Consider the following 21,328-nt stretch of genomic DNA (forward strand, 5'->3'; position numbering starts at 1 on the left):
CCAGAATTTGGCTTCCTTACAGTAAGTACTGGCCATCCAGTATGATTCATTGTATTTTTAAATGCTGCTTTATCTGTTGAAATAAGAGCTGGCCAGCCTATTCTGTCTCTTTATAATTTTAAGTATTAATTGATTGTGAAACGAAAAGTGGCTTCTCACCATATAGTGGAAATGCTGAATCGCAGAGAGATGCAACAAAAAGACAGTCAGATAGTGAGCTTTTAGCCAAAAAGGCCTTTGTCAGAAATAGATGGGAGAAGCAACGGGTTGCTGGTAGTAAGGAGGAGGCTGGGGTTGGGTGGGAAGGGGGAGGGATAGCAGGATACGGGTGGGAAATGGTAAAGTGCTGCTTGTGGGCGCTTAGAGGGACATGTTGGGGAGATGATGGTAGGGCAGCTAGATGCAGTCGGGAGGTTAGACAGAGGGCACGGTGGGGGGTGTAGCATAAAAGGAAATAACTAAAAAAATTGTGTTTGTTGGTGGAATAGAGGGCTGTGTTCTACTGGAATGGGAGCAGGGCAGGGGCTAGAAGGATAAGGAAAATGACTAACGGAGGTTGAGGCCAGGAGGGTTACGGCAACGTAGGATGTATTGCAGGGAGAGTTCTCACCTGTACAGTTCAGAAAAGTTGGTGTTGGTGGGAAGGATCCAAGTGGCACAGGCTGTGAAGCAGTCTTTGAAACGAAGAACATCACACTGGCAGTGTGCTCAGCAACGGGATGGTCCATCCGTTTCTTGGCCACAGTTTGTCAGTGCCCATTCATGTGGACAGACAGCATGTTGGTATAGAATTCTATAACCTAAGCTGCAGCCACTGCACAGCATTTTGCATGGGCATAACAACCAACAAGCAGTATGTCTGCATGAATGGCCACCAAAAAACAGTGGCCAGGAAACAGCTGGACCACCTCATTGCTGAGCATGCCACCCAATACGACATTCTTCATTTCAATGACTGCGTCACAGCCTGTGTCATCTGGGTCCTTCCCAACACCAGCTTTTCTTAATGGCGGATGTGGGAACTCTCCCTGCAATATATCCTATGTTCCCATAACCCTTCTGGCCTCTGCCTTTGTTAGTCACTGTCCTTCACCCACCTATCCCCTTCCCTAACACCACTCCACAGCCTTCTATTCCACAAGTGCACCCACAGTATTTTTACGTCTCTCCTTTTCTGCCCCTCACCTCCCACCATCTAATCTTCCGACTGCACCTAGCTGCCCTCCCTCTCTCCACCTCGTCCCACTATGCTCCTACAAGCAGTACTTTACCGTCCTCCATCCCTATCCTGCTATCCCTCCTCCTCCCCACCCCAGCTTTATCCTTATACCCACCAATAAGGTGCTTCTCCCATCAAATGCTACTGCTCACAGTCTGGCCCAAGCAGACAGGGACTGTGGTCATGTGTATATGAGTTCCATGATTGTGTGTGTGTGTTGTATATTTTTGAGGAAGGCCTTGTTGGACGAAAGCTTGTTTCTGACAGTATTTTTGCTTTGCGTATCTACGACTCAGCATCTCCTCAGTATTGTGCATAGCAGTTATCCTTTTCACAATATTTTTTACATTCCATCCTGGATTTCCCATTTTTTAAAAATATAATTTCAACTGTTTGAATAAGTACTTCATGTGCTACATCTACAATTCATTCACATTAACTTCCCTGATGCTGTCATAATATGTAAGCCAAAGGCTTTCCAAATTCTCCGTGAAGGAGTAGGCAAGCAGTTATGATCATTGTTTGCAAATAGCTGTATAATAGAAATACAGGGAAGAATTGAAATTTAATAAGAAAATTCCAGGCATTAAACTTTTTTTTCCTTTTTTTCCAATGTATTGACATTTGGGAGGTGCCCATTCAGCCCATCTCAACAGTAGACAGTCAATTATAATGATACAAATGTAAGGACAACACAACATCCAGTCCCTGAGCAGAAAAAATCTCCAACCTGACCAGGAATCAACAAATATATAAAAGAATTCCTGATCATCATCTACTGGAACTATAAATAAGAAGTGGCAACCACTTACATGCAGCCGCTTGGTGTGTGAGCCATAGATAGATGTAATGACATAGAGATGTGTCTATGAACTACATAGCAATCATCTGCAAGTATCTGGTTGCCTTTTCACATTTTTGAATCATTCCATGCTAGTTATTATGTAGCATTATTACAAAACTCATTAAGAAAAACTTTCTAAAATCTGCTCTTTGATTTTGATTCACTTGTGTACTATTTATGTTCAAAAATGGCTCTGAGCACTATGGGACTTAACTTCTAAGGTCATCAGTCCCCTAGAACTTAAAACTACTTAAACCTAACTAACCTAAGGACATCACATACAGCCATGCCAGAGGCAGGATTAGAACCTGCGACCGTAGTGGTCGCGCGGTTCCAGACCGTAGTGCCTAGAACCGCTAGACCACCTCGGCCGGCACTATTTATGTAATGTAGGAAGGAGTGAAGAATTAATAAATAACAAAGACAGTTACACATTCTACAATATTCCTGTTCATTTACTGTGATGCTTAATAGTTCTGGAAACTTTAAGTAAGGGTAAAGGGTGGCAGGAGGAAGATCTCAAAAATTATGTCATAGAGGAAATAGTACACATGTGGAAGATGTGGATATTGTTTCTTCTGTACTCAGTCTGTGAATGGAATGGAAAAGTAAAACAAAAATAAAATACTCTCTTGATAATCAATTTCCATTTACACAAGAATCAAACTTTTATGTTCCTCTGTTAAGTTGACATTTTTATTATCACCTTCATTTCTGATATCATAAACTCACATATGTAGATGTTCAGCAAGCTCATATCCCACTGACAGAAGAAATTTTCATCAGCATGCTTCCATCAGAATCCTCCAGGGCTTTGGTACTATTCGTGTGATGCATTCATCAGAAGGGAATTTAAGTTTTGGACAATTTGAGAGAAGTAAGCCATATAAAGCATTGAGTTTCATTCTGTACCTTCTCTTATTTCTATCGACATTATTACAAATGTTGTACAGTACAACTTCTAATTTCAGTTTCTGATGCTACACAGTAATTAATTTTACACATCAGGCAGCACACCATTGAAGTAGCATTTAGTTGGAAGGCTTGTAAGTTGTGAGGCACATATAAAGTAAAGTAAATAAATATGTTTCTTTCACAAGTGTTCTGTATCAGCACTACAAAGCACACATTCAAGTATATTGGTGGAGTGAATTTAAGCCACTAGCAAAATGGATTCACTTTCTTACATGTATTGTATAAAACATGTTGTTTATTATTTAAAGAATTTAAACTTACAATTCCACCTACAAATGTTTTGCCAATACACTGGAAAAAATTATACCAAATTATTTAAAAATTACTATTTGTTTCACTGATGGAACTACTTATTATAGAAGAGGAGACTCATTTTACTGTTTCAGAACTATATGAGATGAGCCCATATGCCACCTTTGCTGTACCATCAGAATCTCATAGGAAAATGAATGCAGCAACTCTGGACTACACAATGCAGTTTAGAACTTTTGGACATACTGAGAATGACAGCAGTGCTCAACTACAACATTCTCATCGAACCAACAAGAAGAACTGGTATCTAGTGTCTGATGGTAATAAATTTTGTGGTTTACGTACTGTTGTAATTTATTAAGAAAATAGTGAGCAATGGAAACTGATGAACTTTTAAGACATGTAGTAGTCCATGTTCTTTGATTTTTGTAATTATAGTCTTATAGCCTAAGCAGTGTCCAGCAGTGAAGGGAAAGAAACTAGCATGGTAAGTAACAAGCAAAACCTTTGATAACTATGAATTTTGGAAAGGTAACCAATTGCCATCGATGCAAAATACTTTTTCTTTTACATTAAGCTATAAGGTCTCCAAATACAGATCACTACCAAGAAATATTTCAGTTATGAAAAGAGTGATCATACAAGGATTCAAAAACAGTTATACCAGATCCAGTCTGTCTTCTTTTTACCACTGGCTCACAGATAGCAGTAAAAAATAGATATCATAAATATTTCAGTTACAATATTAATTTTCTTAAACGTGAAAAAAAAAAAAAAAAAAAAAAGTAACAGAAAACTGTCACAGCTGCTGCAGTTATGAAGAATTTGCTAGTCTTTTCTGAACTGGCTTTCATCTTCTTAGGCCAGAAGAAGACGAAAGCCAGTTCACAATATATACAAAAAACCCAAATCTATTGAAATATACAAAGAGACTCTTATAAAATAAACTTTGTATTGCATTAACAGGGTGTATATGCGGACAATGAAAAAAAAATTTGTGGGTTTTTACTGGATTTCTCAGTTAAAATTATACTTTTCTTCAGGTGAAAATGCATTTTCCCTGTGTCAGGTGATGTACTTTCCCCCAGAACTGTAAAAATTATAAGTCCTTTGCATGGTCAAGGTTTTATACACTGGCATGGAAAGCCCAGCATGTTAAAAAAAACGCATTTTGGAAATATCTCTGATGCGCAGCAATACATACGCTGCATATTTTCATATTACAAAAGTATAAATTCAAATTCCACCAAACACAGCATGTTAATTGAGAGTGCATACACATTTGTAAGCCAATCATAGTTCATGTCACATGATCTTGCCGGCCGATGACAGCAGAAATTTGTAGTACGGGATGTAGTGAGCCAAGAGCGACATCACTGTTAAGTAACATGAACATGCGGTTTAAATTAATATACATAGTGTAGCTTGTAGCTACCAGTAAAGCTAAGCTTTCTTCTTCTTCTTCTTCTTCTCACACAAATGTGCCTGTTGTTGTTGTGGTCTTCAGTCCTGAGACTGGTTTGATGCAGCTCTCCACGCTACTCTATCCCGTGCAAGCTTCTTCATCTCCCAGTACCTACTGCAACCTGCATCCTTCTGAATCTGCTTAGTGCATTCATCTCTTGGTCTCCCTCTACGATTTTTACCCTCCACGCTGCCCTTCAATACTAAATTGGTGATCCCTTGATGTCTGAGAACATGTCCTACCAACCAATCCCTTCTTCTAGTCAAGTTGTGCCACAAACTTCTCTTCTCCCCAATCCCATTCAATACTTCCTCATTAGTTATGTGATCTACCCATCTAATCTTCAGCATTCTCCTGTAGCACCACATTTAAAATGCTTCTATTCTCTTCTTGTCCAAACTATTTATCGTCCATGTTTCATTTCCATACATGGCTACACTCCATACAAATACTTTCACAAATGACTTCCTGACACCTAAATCTATACTCGATGTTAACAAATTTCTCTTCTTCAGAAACGCTTTCCTTGCCATTACCAGTCCACATTTTATATCCTCTCTACTTCGACCATCATCAGTTATTTTGCTCCCCAAATAGCAAAACTCCTTTACTACTATAAGTGTCTCATTTCCTAATCTAATTCCCTCAGCGTCACCTGACTTTATTCGACTACATTCCATTATCCTCATTTCGCTTTTATTAATGTTCATCTTATATCCTCCTTTCAAGACACTATCCATTCCATTGAACTGCTCTTCCAAGACCTTTGCTGTCTCTGACAGAATTACAATGTCATCGGCGAACCTCAAAGTTTTTATTTCTTCTCCATGGATTTTAATACCTACTCCGAATTTTTCTTTTGTTTCCTTTACTGCTTGCTCAATGTACAGATTGAATAACATCGGGGAGAGACTACAACCCCGTCTAACTCCCTTCCCAACCACTGCTTCCTTTTCATACCCCTCGACCCTTATAACTGCCATCTGGTTTCTGTACAAATTGTAAATAGCCTTTCGCTCCCTGTATTTTACCCCTGCCACCTTCAGAATTTGAAAGAGAGTATTCCAGTCAACATTGTCAAAAGCTTTCTCTAAGTCTACAAATGCTAGAAACGTAGGTTTGCCCTTCCTTAATGTGCCAGTAAAATTTTAAATTATGAGGTAAATGTCTGGTCTTCTGGGCTCGAAATTATTTTAAGTGGCTAGTCCTCAAAGTTTTAAATGACATACAAATGCTCTGTTATTTGACAAATGCATAGCACGTTCTCACATGTAACATAATTCGTCTTGTGTAAAAGAATATTTACTTTGAAAGTAACACATTACAAATCACCATTCGCAATATTTTCCCGTGACCTGTTAGAAGTAGGTTTGATTCAGCAGTTGCCAGGGAGCAGGCGTTACTGCGTGTGCTCAGATAGGGATGAGGTAGGAAGCCAGTATGTTTGTATGTATATAGCATTAAGAGATCTTATATTACGTCATAAAAGAAACCAGACATCAGAGGATATTCCAAGAGCATCAGATTTTCTAAACCATACTAAAATACATAATTTGTATGTCCAGATTCATAATGAAAATGAAGTAGGCCGCAATCTGATATTAAGCTCCTCAGTGTGGTTTTCGGAATTTCAAATTTACTTGGATTACCACTACTGTATTATCTCGTGTTTGGTTCTGCCACATGTGCACAAGTATGAAAATGTGCACTTGAAATTCAGCGAGCAGTTGCAACTTGCCAGTAGTGTGTAATGAAACACTTTGTTTCAAATAAATTTTGGGAAAGATTAATCGAAGCCAAATTTCTTTAGCAAACTGTCAAAAATAACTTCATTGTTCTTCAAGGCAATTAACGCTTGACTGCCAAAAATGTGGAAATAAAACAAAACCAGAAAACTGAAGCTAATTTTAACCATCCGTAATTGTGTGAATGTATATGTGTGGCTCCTGGCCCTAGAAATCGGTTTTGTTTTCATTTGACGTGAAGCAGTAAACAAAGACGAAACAGTAAAATCACTAAACGTAAACACGGGTAGCATGGAGACAACCCCCCCCTCCCCCAACCCCCTCACCTCTAGACTCTAGAGAGACTGCTCTCTGCATATGCGACTCTGGCAGTTTGGGCAAGCCAAAAAAATGGATAAATAAAAAAATCCATGCAGCATCTGGCTGAGTAATATATGCTTGTATCTTCCTGATTACAATATTAAGTAACTGCCCTGTTCGCTACGTATATGACTGAACTAGGATAGAATGGCTGTAAAGCCTGGTAACTTGGCTGCCAGCACATTTTGTCAGAAACTCTCATGAACCAACTTCTATAGATGCATTAGAGACACCCAAACTGGATACATTTGTTGCATATTAACATTGTGTGAGTCAATTAATAAACTTTCATTTACATTTTGTATAAATAATTGCTGTTATATCTACACTGCCCTCTATACTCTGCAAGCCACCCTATGGTGTTTGGCAGATAATGCTTTGGTGGGTGCCACTTTCACCTTTCTTTTATTATCCCGTCATAACCATTTTACAAGATTTATGTGAATGCAGGCTTTCTCGACAAATTTCATGGATGAAATCATCTCAAGTTATCAGACGTCATGGTGTTGTTTTATTGGTTTGTTTCGACATGTTTTCTGTTCGTCATCTTCAAGTGAAGTTTAGGGTTTGTGTCCAGTTCATTCCTTTATAGCCACTGGACTGCAGACTCCTCTGCCGAGAGCCAAATGGGTGTACCAGTTATGCGCTTTTGAAGAGATATCATGGCTGGTGGTGGTGTGTCCCTTCAGCAGGATGGAGGTGGGTCTGGGTGTTGAGTCCTGCTGCTGCTGGTTAGAATATGTCAAGAATGCTCTGATGTGAAAGTGGCAGATGCAGCTGGTGAAATTGGCAGGCACCACCAGGACTTGACATCTGGACTCTCCCATTCATCTCACCAAGCCACCCCCGTTCCCCTACCCTGACAACCACCTGCAGCTATATTTCTTCCAGAAGCATGCAATTGGTCCTCCTGTTGGGCCCTCAGCAGAGGAGTCTGTGGTTCAGCAAACAAGACATAAACACAGCACTTACCTGTTGTTGTTGTGGTCTTTAGTCCAGAGACTGGTTTGATGCAGCTTTCCATGCTACTCTATCCTGTGCAAGCTTCTTCATCTCCCAGTACCTACTGCAACCTACATCCTTCTGGATCTGCTTAGAGTATTCATCTCTTGGTCTCCCTCTGTGATTTTTACCCTCCACGCTGCCCTCTCGATGTCTCAGAACATGTCCTACCAACCGATCCCTTCTTCTAGGCAAGATGTGCCACAAACTCCTCTTCTCCCCAATTCTATTCATTACCTCCTCATTAGTTATGTGATCTACCCATCTAATTTTCATCATTCTTCTGTAGCACCACATTTCGAAAGCTTCTATTCTCTTTTTGTCCAAACTATTGATCGTCCACATTTCACTTCCATACATGGTCACACTCCACACAAATACTTTCAGATACAACTTCCTGACACTTAAATCTATACTCGATGTTAACAAATTTCTCTTCTTCAGAAACACTTTCCTTGCCATTGCCAGTCTACATTTTATATCCTCTCTACTTCAACCATCATCAGTTATTTTGCTCCCCAAATAGCAAAACTCCTTTACTACTTTAAGTGTCTCATTTCCTAATCTAATACCCTCAGCATCACCCAATTTAATTCGACTACATTCCATTATCCTCATTTTGCTTTAGTTGATGTTCATCTTATATCCTCCTTTCAAGACACTGTCCATTCCGTTCTGCTGCTCTTCCAGGTCATTTGCTGTCTCTGACAGAATTACAATGTCATCGGCGAACCTCAGAGTTTTTATTTCTTCTCCATGGATTTTAATTCCTACTCTGAATTTTTCTTTTGTTTCCTTTACTGCTTGCTCAATATACAGAATGAATAACATCGGGGATAGGCTACAACCTGGTCTCACTGCCTTCCCAACCACAGCTTCCCTTTCATGCCCCTCGATTCTTATAACTGCAATCTGGTTTCTGTACAAATTGTAAATAGCCTTTCGCTCCCTGTATTTTACCCCTGCCACCTTCAGAATTTGGGAGAGAGTATTCCAGTCAACATTGTCAAACGCTTTCTCTAAGTCTACAAATGCGAGAAACGTAGGTTTGCCTTTCCTTAATTTATCTTCTAAGATAAGTCGTAGGGTCAGTATTGCCTCACGTGTTCCAGCATTTCTACGGAAACCAAACTGATCTTCCCCGAGGTCGGCTTCTACCAGTTTTTCCATTCGTCTGTAAAGAATTCATGTTAGTATTTTGCAGCCGTGGCTTATTAGACTGAAGATGACAAAACTCATTGTAATGTGGTGACAAGACAATGTCACAACTCTGGTGATAATCCAAAAAGTGTTCATTATTCTAACAGATGTATGTTGGAAGAAGTAATATGTTTTGTGAATCTTTGCATTGTGCACTTTTGAAATTTTAACAGTTAACCTCTCCATTATACACAGTCTTTTTCTTGAGGTGTCTACCACTGGAGTTGAACGAGCCTGTGTGTGACACACTCAAGCATTTTGAATAGACTATTAGGAAACATACTGCACTTCTCTGGATCCATCTGCCATATTAATTCTCCCTTGTAAGGATCCCAGACTGTTGAAAAATACTTTAGAATTGGTGTAATGACGATTTGCAATCTCTCTTTCATGGGTCTTTCACCTTCCTTTAGTATTATTCCTGTGAATCTCACTCTAGTATCTGCTTTTCATACAATTAACTTTATATGATTATTCCACTAATGGCTTCCAGTAACATTGTCAAGTGAATCAAACTATTGAAATGTATTTTTAATTGTCAGACATTTGTTCATTAAAATATATGTAAAAGTTTAAATAGCTTAAAACAATTTCAATTTTTTGTGTCTGTCATTATTTGTATCAAATGAAGAACTTCATTATTTGACTGTCATTGCTTGTTTAAGGGGACAATGAGCAGCAAGCACTAACAGGCAGTCTCCACAGGAAAAGCAATGTGAAGCGGCATCACAGCAAAGCTGATTTGAGTCAGAACTCAGAATCTGACACAAGTGGTAGTCCATCTGCAGTTAGCAGTTACCGAGTACCCATTAAGCAGCCTACAGCAAGAAGTTTGGGTAAGTACCATTGTGCTGATAGATTCTGCAACTTCCGAACTTACTCTTCCTGTATTTAAATGTGCAACTGTACATTATCTGATCAGAAGTATCCAGACACATATTAGTGGACACTAATGTGAGATGTGTCCACCCTTCTACTTTATGACTGTTTGCAGTGAGGTTCTTGAATGTTTTTGGAGGAATGGCAGCCCATTCTTCCTCAAGAGCTAGAACCAGAGAATGCAGTGATACTGAATGCTAGGGTCTAGAGTGAATTTGATGTTTTGACTTGTCACAAAGGCATTCCATTGGCTTCAAGTTTGGACTCTGGGCAGGCTGGTCTATTCCAGAAATGTTATTGCTCATAAACCATTGCATCACAGATGCTGCATTTTGACAAAGGTCATAGTCAAACCTAATACAAAAAAATCATCATCTCTGAACTGTTCCTCTAACACACATGGTACACAGTGCCATAAAATTGTTCATATCCTTCTGCATTTAGTATTTTCTGAAGTCCAAGAAAGGGACCACAGTCTAACCATGAAAAACATATCCATATCATAGCAACACCACCTCCTCCGTACTTCACTGAGTACTGCATGTAATGGCAGGTAGTGTTCTCCAGGCACTCAGCAAACCCAAACTCTTTCATCAGATTGCCTTAGAGTATAACGTAAATAATCTCTTCAAATCACTTGTTTCTAGTTGAAACATGTTAAATTGCCTCAGGTGATTAAATTTAATTTGATTTTGCATTTTTGCTGCTAATCAACAGTTCTACAACTATTTATTACTGACCTAAGCGTACATTAGTTTAATCAAAGAGAAAATAAGAGCCAATATGCTACCCTGCAATGTAATGTAGAACAAACTGGCAGACACAGTAAGTGGAGAACTAACACAGATGTTTGACTGAGTGATGACACAGACCTACCTTCTAGTGCTGCATACTCAAAGTCAAGCCACACATACTTGATCTGTGAACCTTACCTGACCCTACCAGTTATACAGTTATTCATATGCTACACTACCATATGTGAAACTTGTGTACACTTTGCTTTCACATAACAACACTCCGGGAGAATTTCGTAGACCATCAAAGAAAGAACAAAGTAATCTTGGAGCCCTGTCTGCTCCAACTTGGTTAATGTACACGCTTTACAATAATTATGTAAAGCTGCAAATTTACTTATCAGAATTAGTGAAGCATGTGCAACTGAAAATTACTTCCATTGCAAAGGCCCTTGTGCCTCCAGCAGAATAGTTACTCATGTATAAAATATCATGGTGGCACTCTCTATGACACCATTAATGCTCTCTGCACATGGGACTTAGAAATAAAATACTAGGATAGTACTGAATATGCTAACAATAAGTCATACAGTATTCTCGAAGACACAAAATAATCTAAACCCATGTTCATGACCTGATGGTGCATTGCATAAGCTTTGTCTAAATCTGCAAAATATTGCCACGCACAGAATATGCTTTCTGGACATAATTTAAGAGCACTTCCACGTTACTGTACTTAATCAGACATTGGCAACTTAAAATGAGCTAAGACAAAGACAAAGCTTATTATATCAGCAAGGTGGGGCTGCCATTTGACACACGTCCTATCTCAGCAAATACCTATTGTGATCCCCCAACAATAGTCTGTCAACCCAATTCTAACTTTCTTGGGCTACAATCCCCTTTACTAATACGCCCTGTTTTTGTATGTACAGAATCCTACACTGGCTCCTCCTGTGGAGACCCTTACATAACAACACTTGAAATAATTTTCCACTTAGGTTAACTCTTACATAATGTAATTTTCTGAGCGACTATTTTTCCTTCCTTGTGCTGCACAGCCTGGGAAGGGTCCACCTGTTCATTGCCATGGGGTGTCTGTCCATACGAACTATGTTGAACTTTTGTTTCTTTCCCCTTTTGTATTCTTACATCAGCCCTCCAGACCTTCCGATGCATTCTGAACCACTGACATAATGGCTTGACATTTTTGGGCGCACCGTCACCCCACCATGTGACAAAGGCTACTTGTTGTTGTCACCCACTACCTTCAATTCTGATTATAATGGTCTGTCAAAAGTCAAATGTTTCACAATCTCAAGCTCAGATCATGATGCTGTTTGCACCAGTCTCTCGTAAATAAAAATCCACAACCATGAAGATTATGTTTCTAACTGATTTCTCATCTCTGTAAATCCATAACTTAAGACTTTGTAATGAACAAGATCAGCGGGACGACGTACCACTGCCATGTCCCACAGTAATCCAATGATCAGTGACGTCACTCTTTAATCCACTTTAATCATAACTTAGCAATGATTGGAATGTCAGATCCCTTAATTGGGCAGGTAGGTTAGAAAATTTAAAAAGGGAAATGGATAGCTTAAAGTTAGATATAGTGGGAATTAGTGAAGTTCGGTGGCAGGAGGAACAAGACTTTTGGTCAGGTGAATACAGGGTTATAAATACAAAATCAAATAGGGGTAATGCAGGAGTAGGTTTAATAATGAATAAAAAAAATAGGAGTGCGTGTAAGCTAATACAAACAGCATAGTGAATGCATTATTGTGGCCAAGATAGACACGAAGCCCACGCCTACTACAGTAGTATAAGTTTATGTGCCAACTAGCTCTGCAGATGATGAAGAAATTGATGAAATGTATGATGAAGAAGAATATAATAATTCCAATCTCAAAGAAAGCAGGTGTTGACAGATGTGAAAATTACCGAAGTGTGATGCCACACCAGTTGTTACACTTTGTCAGATCTCCTTTCCGGGCAACTTGATAAGGATTCCTTTCCTCCAATCTTCTGGGATGGTTTCTGCGTCCCAGATTTCTTGGAACAGGGGCAGTAACATATCTACTGTTACTTGATAGTCTAACTTGAGCATTTCCGCCACCATGCTGTTTACACCAGGTGCCTTGTTAGTCTTGCAGCTTTTAAGAGCTTGATAATTTTGCTCGTGCTGGGAGGTTGAGTATTGATTTGCAGTGCAGGCACTTCTTGTTAGTCTAGTTCCTCCTGCTCTTGTTCTTCTTGATGGATCATGGTCATATTAAACACCTCATTAAAATATTTCTTCCTTTAGCTGCTGCTCGCTGTTGGTCAACAGTTCACCCTCTTCGACTTCACTGGCTTACATTAGTTAAAGGTTTTTTTGGACAACTGTTTGGTGATATTATATAGCTCTTTTGAATTGCTCCTTTCTGGTACCTCTTGAGCTCTTTCTGCAAGCTGTTCTACCCGATTTCTTCTATCAGATCTAGTGCTTCTCTTCACTTGCTGATGAGCTTCATTGTACCTAGCCCTAAGGCGTGGTTTTCTTCATCGTCCTACACTGGTTGATCAAGGCCTTTATTTCTCTTCTTCCTTCAGTCTTCAGATCAGATATCCATGGCTTCCTTCTGGTGTCCTAGAGTCCTAATACCTTCTCACTGGAATTTAGGAAGGTTTTCTTGATTTTATTCCACTTCCTCTCCACTTGTGTACTTGCCTCTTCCTCACTTTGATCCTCCACCCCCAACTGAGTATATCAGTTTTTCAACTCCAGCCAAACTCTTTTCTAATGTCCTTATTTTGAAGTTTTCTAGTATTGAATCTTTTCTGCCTGCAAGTTGCATCATGATAACCAGTAGCAGCAACCTTTAACTATACTTCAGGTATTACAAGATGGTGGTCATTTCCACAGTCAGCATCTCTTCTGTTCCGGACATCAAGAAGGGAATGCCTCCGCATCTGGCTAATTGCAAAATAATCAGTCTGATTTTGTGTCTTGCCATCTGGTGAGAGCCATGTTATTTTATGGCAGAGTTTGTGTGGGAACACCAATCCTCCAATAACCAGCCTGTTGTTAAGGCACATATCAATAAAATGCTCTTCATTGTCATTTTGGACTCCAGAATCGTGTTTTCTCATAACTTTCTCTAACCCTTCATTTTCACAACCTATCCTACCATTGAGGTCTCCCATCACAATTTTTATGTCTTTCTTTTTGCTCCTGGCTAGAACCTCTCCCAATTGTCCATAGAAGTTGTACTTTTCTTGAGTGTCTGCTTCTTCTGTGGGTGCATAACACTGCACAAGATATATATTTCTTACTCAGGTCTTGAATTGATCTGTAATAATCCGATCTGAGATTGAATTCCACTCTAATAAGCTTCTCCTTGCTTCTCTTGTCATTTTCATGGTCTTCTCTTTCCCCTTTCCCTGAATACGGAAGTGTCTTCCCATCTCTCAACCTGAATTCCCCAAAATCATTCCATAATGTTTCGCTCAGTCCAACGCCAGTTTGTATCGTTCCATCTCCCTGGAGACTTGTTCCAGCTTTCTGTACTCGAACATTGTTCTTACATTCCAAAACCCCACTCTTGTCCTTGTTTTAAAGCCAAAGGTCGTCAACAAGGTGTCCGTCCAGTTTGCTCTCTTATGTGTTTCAGTGACAGTATAATTTTTATGAGGTGGGGTTGTTAGCCCCACACCCAACCCTCAAACTGGAGGACCAGGATTTGTGTTAGGTTTACTACCCTAGGGAAGCTGGCTTCACCATGTCTCTAGAGCCCTCCCTGCCCTATATTGTGGGACACATTTCGTCTGGCTCCTCAGTCAAGATCAATCCGGCTTGGGTAATCCTGCCAGTAGCTACGCTACCGCCGGCATAGCTCTTGACTTTGCAGAAGCACGCAAGCCCTCCCGCCTGGCACTGAAGGTGCCTACTACCTTGGTGTCCGCTGGGAGGGTCATGGAGAGAGCTGAGGAAAATAAATTGCCAAAAAATAGTATAGCTTTCATAACAAGTTTCCTCCTCATGGACAGAGGAGAGGAAGTTGTTTAGGAAGGTAGGAAAAGTGAAGTAGGCCAGTCAAAAGCTAGGTTAATAGGTTATGAGGGCATCGAGGAAATTCCACGTTTCATTGTTTAATTTTCATTAATTCATAAAGAAAAGAGCATAAAAGCAGTTGAACTGCTAACTTTGGAGCTACCCCTTGAAACAGTAGCTTCAATGATGCCTCATCCACCTCCATTTTTTGTATTCCATTGAATGATATCACAATCAGGAATGGTCAAGAAATATCATCTTCTTGTGCAAAATTTTTGTCTACAACCAGTAGCCAGCTGGATGATGTAATTGTGAAGTCTAATCCACTTAGTATGGTGGCTTGCCATTTTGAGTCCATCTTCAGTTTCCAATTACTTGCTAGTAAAAATCACAAGCAGTGTCTCAATGCTTATCTAGTCCCAAGCTCACATAAGTAGAGAAATCCCCTAACAATACGCCTAATCTTCATGAGCTAGTTTCCAGTGATAAAGCTCTCTCATTTGCAGTATGTCATTCACAGCCACTTCTTGGAAAGCTTTTGTCTACTTCATTTCATTCATGTGCACTATATCATACTCCACCTATCTATCTTCATTTTCATATATCTAGTTTGTTGACAACATTGTAACTTCTGCATTTCGACAGTGCAGAAAATCCAAAACACACTGATTAACAGACACTGAATGATGTAAACTATGCTTTTAAAAGGTATCTTGGAAAGCTTTTGTCTACTTCATTTCATTCATGTGCACTATATCATACTCCACCTATCTATCTTCATTTTCATATATCTAGTTTGTTGACAACATTGTAACTTCTGCATTTCGACAGTGCAGAAAATCCAAAACACACTGATTAACAGACACTGAATGATATAAACTATGCTTTTAAAAGGTATCTACGTTAGTACAGTCACTTTTCATTAGTCTGTTCAAAAAGAAAGGGAGAAAATACTACACTGTACAAAGTGCCCACACTAATGCTTATATAAGGCATTATTAAGATGCATATGCTGATGGGACTCAGAATACCTGTTCCAATTGTAATTAAGTGCAAGTTTTACTGTCTTGGTTTCATTAGTAGACTGAAGCAAATAAACGTTTTATAGTAGTGAAATAATAAACACTGCTAAAACATGAAATAAAAACTATTAACTGCCACAAACTTCTCAATTATTTTAAGACTGTGAATGGGGAATTAGTGAACAATTTGTTGTATAAGCATTGAAAGTGAAAGCAATACCTTTGCTTTTGCAGTTCTACTTCCTTGTTTGGGTTTAATCAATTACCTTTCAATGAAAATTCAAATTTTTAATAATTCCAGATGCAGTGGAATATGTTTTTGTATAGTTTTCAGAAGTTCTCGAGCCCTTCAGTGCATAGGTGATGATTGTTGTGTCAGTACAGTTTTAGCAAGCTAGTGTGTACTGTAGGTCTAAAGTTGATGCACATGTAGCAGTGCTTAGAAGCTAATACTTTGCTTATTATGAGGCACATGTTTACTAAATGAAATATTTTACAGAAATTTATCGCCTTGACTCAAGTACTGAATCAAATGAGACTTCACCTGTTCCCCACAGAAGACATACTCCTCAGCATTATTCTGTCTGCAGCAGCAAGAGAGGAAAGCAGTCGCTCGCCAGGTAGTCAAGGTTTGTTTCTAGAAATTGTATACAACTTCATGCTATTCTTATAAAGAAAATTCTGTGTATCAGGTGCTTTTTCTTAGGTTTATAGAAATGAAAAAGTCAGACTTTCTTAATTAAGAATACAAGATAGAAACTACATTAGAGGACAGTATTCACTTTGGTGGATGCAACTTGTTGCAATTGTTGTGATCCATCTGCAGAAGTTAGGTGCCTTCTGGCATAGAGGGTCATAATTACTATACCAGCCTACTTCCTGCTGCAAATACTTCAATTTTCACCAGATAGCATATCCTAAATTTGTAATCTTGACCATACCCAGCTGTCGTGAGGTCATGAGGAGACCTCAGAACAGTTGGGCCCTTCTCACCTTGGGGGTCTGAGTGACCTGCACTTCCTTTTTAACCATTTCCTATCCATCGATCTCTCCAAGGAGGGAACTGTTAGTTCCAAAGTTATGACTGTGAATGTACTTTTCTGTATCTCTGTTGGCAGTTATGTTGCTCTTCAATGATTGTTGTTCTGGATACTCCCCATGTTCCATTATTTCATAACACACATATTCGGATTATTTTCCCTGTGCATTTTCTTCTCTCAAATTATATTTTATTTGCAAATCTGTCACACTTGTGTGATTCTGCTGATTGACTCTTATTCACCATTTATTTTGTTTCTTGTTTCGTTGATGGCAATGTTCGATTGTCAGTATTTCAGTTATTTTTTCTACGAGTGTTGGTACAGAAGTTGTTAAATTCTCAAAGAGACAGGTGGGCTGGTAAGTTCCTACTTCCAGGAGGATCAACTCTAAATACTGGTGTTGGTTTTTAAATAATCCAGTGGTCTCTTGAATACCAGGTATATCCAGAGAGAAAATATTTTGTTCAAGAAAAGCTTCAAGTCCATTTTTTCAGTCAATTTTACAATTATATTATAGTTTCTCCTCCTAGCACCAATACTGAGAGTTTTGCATCATGAAGATCCCTTCTGTCTCTATGAATTTGCCAGTTGCATCATGAAGATCCCTTCTGTCTCTATGAATTTGCCAGTACATTCTTTTTTATACATTTTTTGTAGGAGTAATGTCATACCATTACAGTATATCTCTTGAATCTTTATTATTGAGCAGTCATTGCAATAATTTTTGTTTTATGTAATAATTGTGTGACCCCTAAGTGAGGCCTGTTGGGAGGTAGAATTTTTGACAGTTTGGTAGTTCTTCCAAAACAACAGTCATAATACAATTTCCATATTTGCCGAGAATTAGAGATAATTATCAAGAAATCAACTAGCAAAAACTTATGATACATATCATTTTGAGATTTGGCACATTGTTTTTATGACATTAAATTCAGAAGCATGAGACAGACCCATAGATTGTGTATAACACTTAACCATAGTCTGATATAGAGTAGAGCTTTTAGGAAGCTATTTACTACTCACTGTTTCTATGAAATTTAAAATTTACTCTACTATGTACAACCAAATCTCTTGTCTTTCCCTCTCTCTTTTTAAAATGTGTAACATTCTCAGTTAAGAAAGAAAGAAATATCAAATTGTCTTATATTCAGAAGGGTAATGTTACTGTGGTTTTTTCCCTAGTTGCACATTGATCTAAGAATACTTTTAATCATCTGGACAATCCTTGTTATTCAACAGCCCAGAATCTAGTTCTGCTGAAGATGAAGCCAGCTTCTCCAGTTATCAATTACAGCCCCCATCTGGATTCTCAGATAACCAAGAACTGAGTGAGGCTGAATGTGATCGAGATACCAGCCAGCTTGATAAGCTGCTTGCTAGGTATGTATAGTATTAATACATTGCTTAGTAATAAAATGCACAATGAGTGGCAATATCTGAGTGGTTTAAAGGTCTGAATAATAAAACTACACAGATAACAAAAACCCTACACTAATACTTTTGTCAGAAGAGAGGGAACAAGGAATTCCACAGAAGTGTAACTATAGTTTTCAAACAGCTGCTTAAAAATTAAGGTGCACCTTACAGTCCATAGCATCTTATAGTTCATAAAATATGCTGACAAATTTGTTGGGGGCCTTAAAGATTGTTGCCAAATTCTGAATGTGGCTTCCTTTCTGATCAGACCCAGCTTTTCTAACTGTATTGCATTTAGGAGCTCTTAAGATGTGAAACAAGTAAATTTTTTAATAGTTCTTTCAAAAGTTGGTTGTTTGCTTAAAAGAAAATAAGATGTACATTTGCAAAGATTGCAATATTAAAATAATTATAATTAACTTGACACTTTGGAATTTAAAGGTAGTCTGTTCACCAGTTTAAAAAAAGCCAGTTATGAGACATGAAAGTGTAAAGAAACAATATTGGGGAATGTATTAAGTTCACACAAGCAACCTTCATTCATTGCCCTCTGTTACTAATATTTATTGGCATTTACTGTTGTCTGTTGACTAAAACCAAACTGTCATATTGTTACATTGATTTTGTATGAAATTTTCTGTTGTTTTGTATATGATCCACACAGTTAAAATATGTCTGTGGTTGAGGGTTTTACCTCACCTTTTATTCACTGCTAATGGAATTATAAGCTTAAGACTTTTGTAATAATTTCTTCATCTTGTGGTGTGTTTGTTAGAAAAAGCAATGGCATTTTGATTTCATCTGTTACTTTTTATAATGGAGTTACTGAAACTCAGTCTTCCGTTTTGGAATCATCATATTTATTTATGTATTTGTAAGGTTTGTTTATAGTAATTTGTGATCTAGAAATTTTAACAATTCTGACCTCATGTGAGAGCACACACTTTTGGAATCCAAGCTGTTATTTAGCAGAGTGCTGGAACTAGTATAGTGTACAAAATATACATTGAAAATATCAGAGTTAATATGGGCCCTTTTTCTTTAGTGGAATTATTCGTTTCCATTTTAATAATTTCCATGTTACCCATAACTTCCAGAAAGTAAAATATATTCATAATATGCTGTGCACTAGCAAATTCAGTACTCTATTCATTCAATTTTCTCATTTTTACTATCCTTTCCTTGGCCTCATCAGTCTTATGTGATTTGTCATTCAGAATAATTAGCAATATCACACGTTCATTTTGTTGTGGAGTGCATAAATGTTGTTATGGTGCTGCTTATTAGAGTAACAGCTGGACTTTTGCTAGCTACTGTACACTTAACACAATTCATCAACTGTTTTAGCATTATCCAGTACAAAGTTTCTCACATTTTTCTTGTTAGTTTCACCTGGTAGCTTTGTCAGATTAAATATATAGATTTGTAGCAAGGAAAATGATCTTAACAAATGATTTATTCCAAAAGCTAGCAAGTTTTCTGTGTCTTTTGCGTATGCTTCTCAGTGACTCAGTGCTTCTGCTATTCAACAAATGCCCTCCATCGTTTGTGAATTTATAGGCTATTATTCAACTGTTACAGGTTTAAACAACAAAAGGAAGAGGAGAGGCTTCAGTATACGATTCATGTCTGATCTTAACAAATGTTAAGATAAAGTGCAGTTTAGGTAAAGTGCAAATGTGGACACAGTTATGTGATAAAACTTGTAGCCTTTACTGTTGTTGTGAAGTGTGGCCCTGCTATGAAATGAAAACAGCATTTTTCAAGAATCATGGATGGGTTAAGCTGGAACTGAAATACAGTCCATTAACATAAACACTTTCTTCCAGTTAACTAAAGGAACCAGAACAATGAAATATTCATAATACTTCACCTTTAACTGTGTATGGTATATATTATATATACTTCAATGAAATGCCAAATATTTTCTAATACATTATTTTTTGACATGAAGAAAGATGAATGTTATCAGAATTTTATTTTATTAAAAAAAATGTGAACTTTGTCTGGAATATGTGGCATTGGAAGGGAGGTTTGAGACTTCAAGGTGCCAAATATTTTAGGACTACTTTATTATATACTTTCCAAAGACTGATGCATTGTACAGGTCAAAAGCTGTTGTGTGTTCAATTTTGTCTAATAACAAAGGAACAATTAATAAACAAATAATCGTGTCAGTACACAGCTCCCCTGCACTTGTAGTAATGTAAACTCTGTATTGTCTACTGCTGCATGCATTTGAACCTAATATAAAGTTTCTAAACAATTACATGAATAAATGTCTGTGCAGAGTGTCAGCTTTGGAAATAAAACAGATTTTTGAAACTTCACTGTGTTGTTCTTATTGTTGTTCTATTTTACACCTAACATGATACATTAATTTTCACTGACTGACTGGCTCCTTTTCCTCAGTATTAATCACATTCTGAAAACAATTTGAGTCCTATGTTATTGTGTGCAGTTGGTTTGCAGTGTTGCTACATGTGCTGTGTTAAACTGTGGAAGGGAAACATATTTTTCATTAAAGGTAGTGTAAATAGCATGGAGAGTACCTGGACTACTAAAAGCAACCATATGCCAATTTCAAAAATTATATCCTTCACATTTTCCCAATGTTGACCCCAATAGTGTTAAGACTAATAGATGAATTATCATGTTGTCATTATAATTAAAGTGCAACAACTTACAGAGGCCTAGCATGGGCTGTAATTATCATAAGGCTGTGAAGCTTCATAGAGTGCTAATGTGTGAATGCAGAAAAAAATTAGTTCCAGTTTTGGCCACCAGATGCAAGTTCCAGTTTTGGCCACCATATGCAAATCTGGCACTCTGAATGCAAGAAAGAAGTATAGAAATATTTCTGTATGCAACAGATTAGGAATGGGACTTGAGCAGAAAAGGTCAAAGGAGTGAGAAAAGTGTAATGTTGATTTTTTTTATTAACAACCACTACACAATTTGTTCCGTACGAACACTGGAGAGGTCGCTGGGTGCTTCATCCGAAAACAACATTATCAACAGCTGCCTGCAGCAGTTCTAGTGGAATCTGAGTAGCATGTTATAATGTTATATGTATAGTGAAATTAAGAACGTTGTATTTTTGGTGGGGATGGCCTTCAGACAACGGAAAAGCAGG

The 21,328-nt window shown here is 38.1% G+C and overlaps 1 protein-coding gene across 1 annotated transcript in view; it reads left to right on the forward strand.

The window, feature by feature from the left end:
• The window catches only part of LOC124598517 (Down syndrome cell adhesion molecule-like protein Dscam2), a 439,700-nt gene extending 419,324 nt beyond the window's left edge, over positions 1-20,376 (forward strand). Inside the window, exons 31-35 of the mRNA XM_047136006.1 lie at positions 3,425-3,610; positions 9,728-9,898; positions 16,236-16,356; positions 18,016-18,156; positions 19,774-20,376. Coding sequence (XP_046991962.1) covers positions 3,425-3,610; positions 9,728-9,898; positions 16,236-16,356; positions 18,016-18,156; positions 19,774-19,825 — 671 coding nt within the window. The 3' untranslated portion in view covers positions 19,826-20,376. The remainder of the gene's footprint in view (positions 1-3,424; positions 3,611-9,727; positions 9,899-16,235; positions 16,357-18,015; positions 18,157-19,773) is intronic.
• The last annotated feature ends 952 nt before the right edge of the window (positions 20,377-21,328 follow it).

The sequence above is a fragment of the Schistocerca americana genome, chromosome 1 (assembly GCF_021461395.2).
Source record: "Schistocerca americana isolate TAMUIC-IGC-003095 chromosome 1, iqSchAmer2.1, whole genome shotgun sequence".
Lineage (NCBI taxonomy): Eukaryota > Metazoa > Arthropoda > Insecta > Orthoptera > Acrididae > Schistocerca > Schistocerca americana.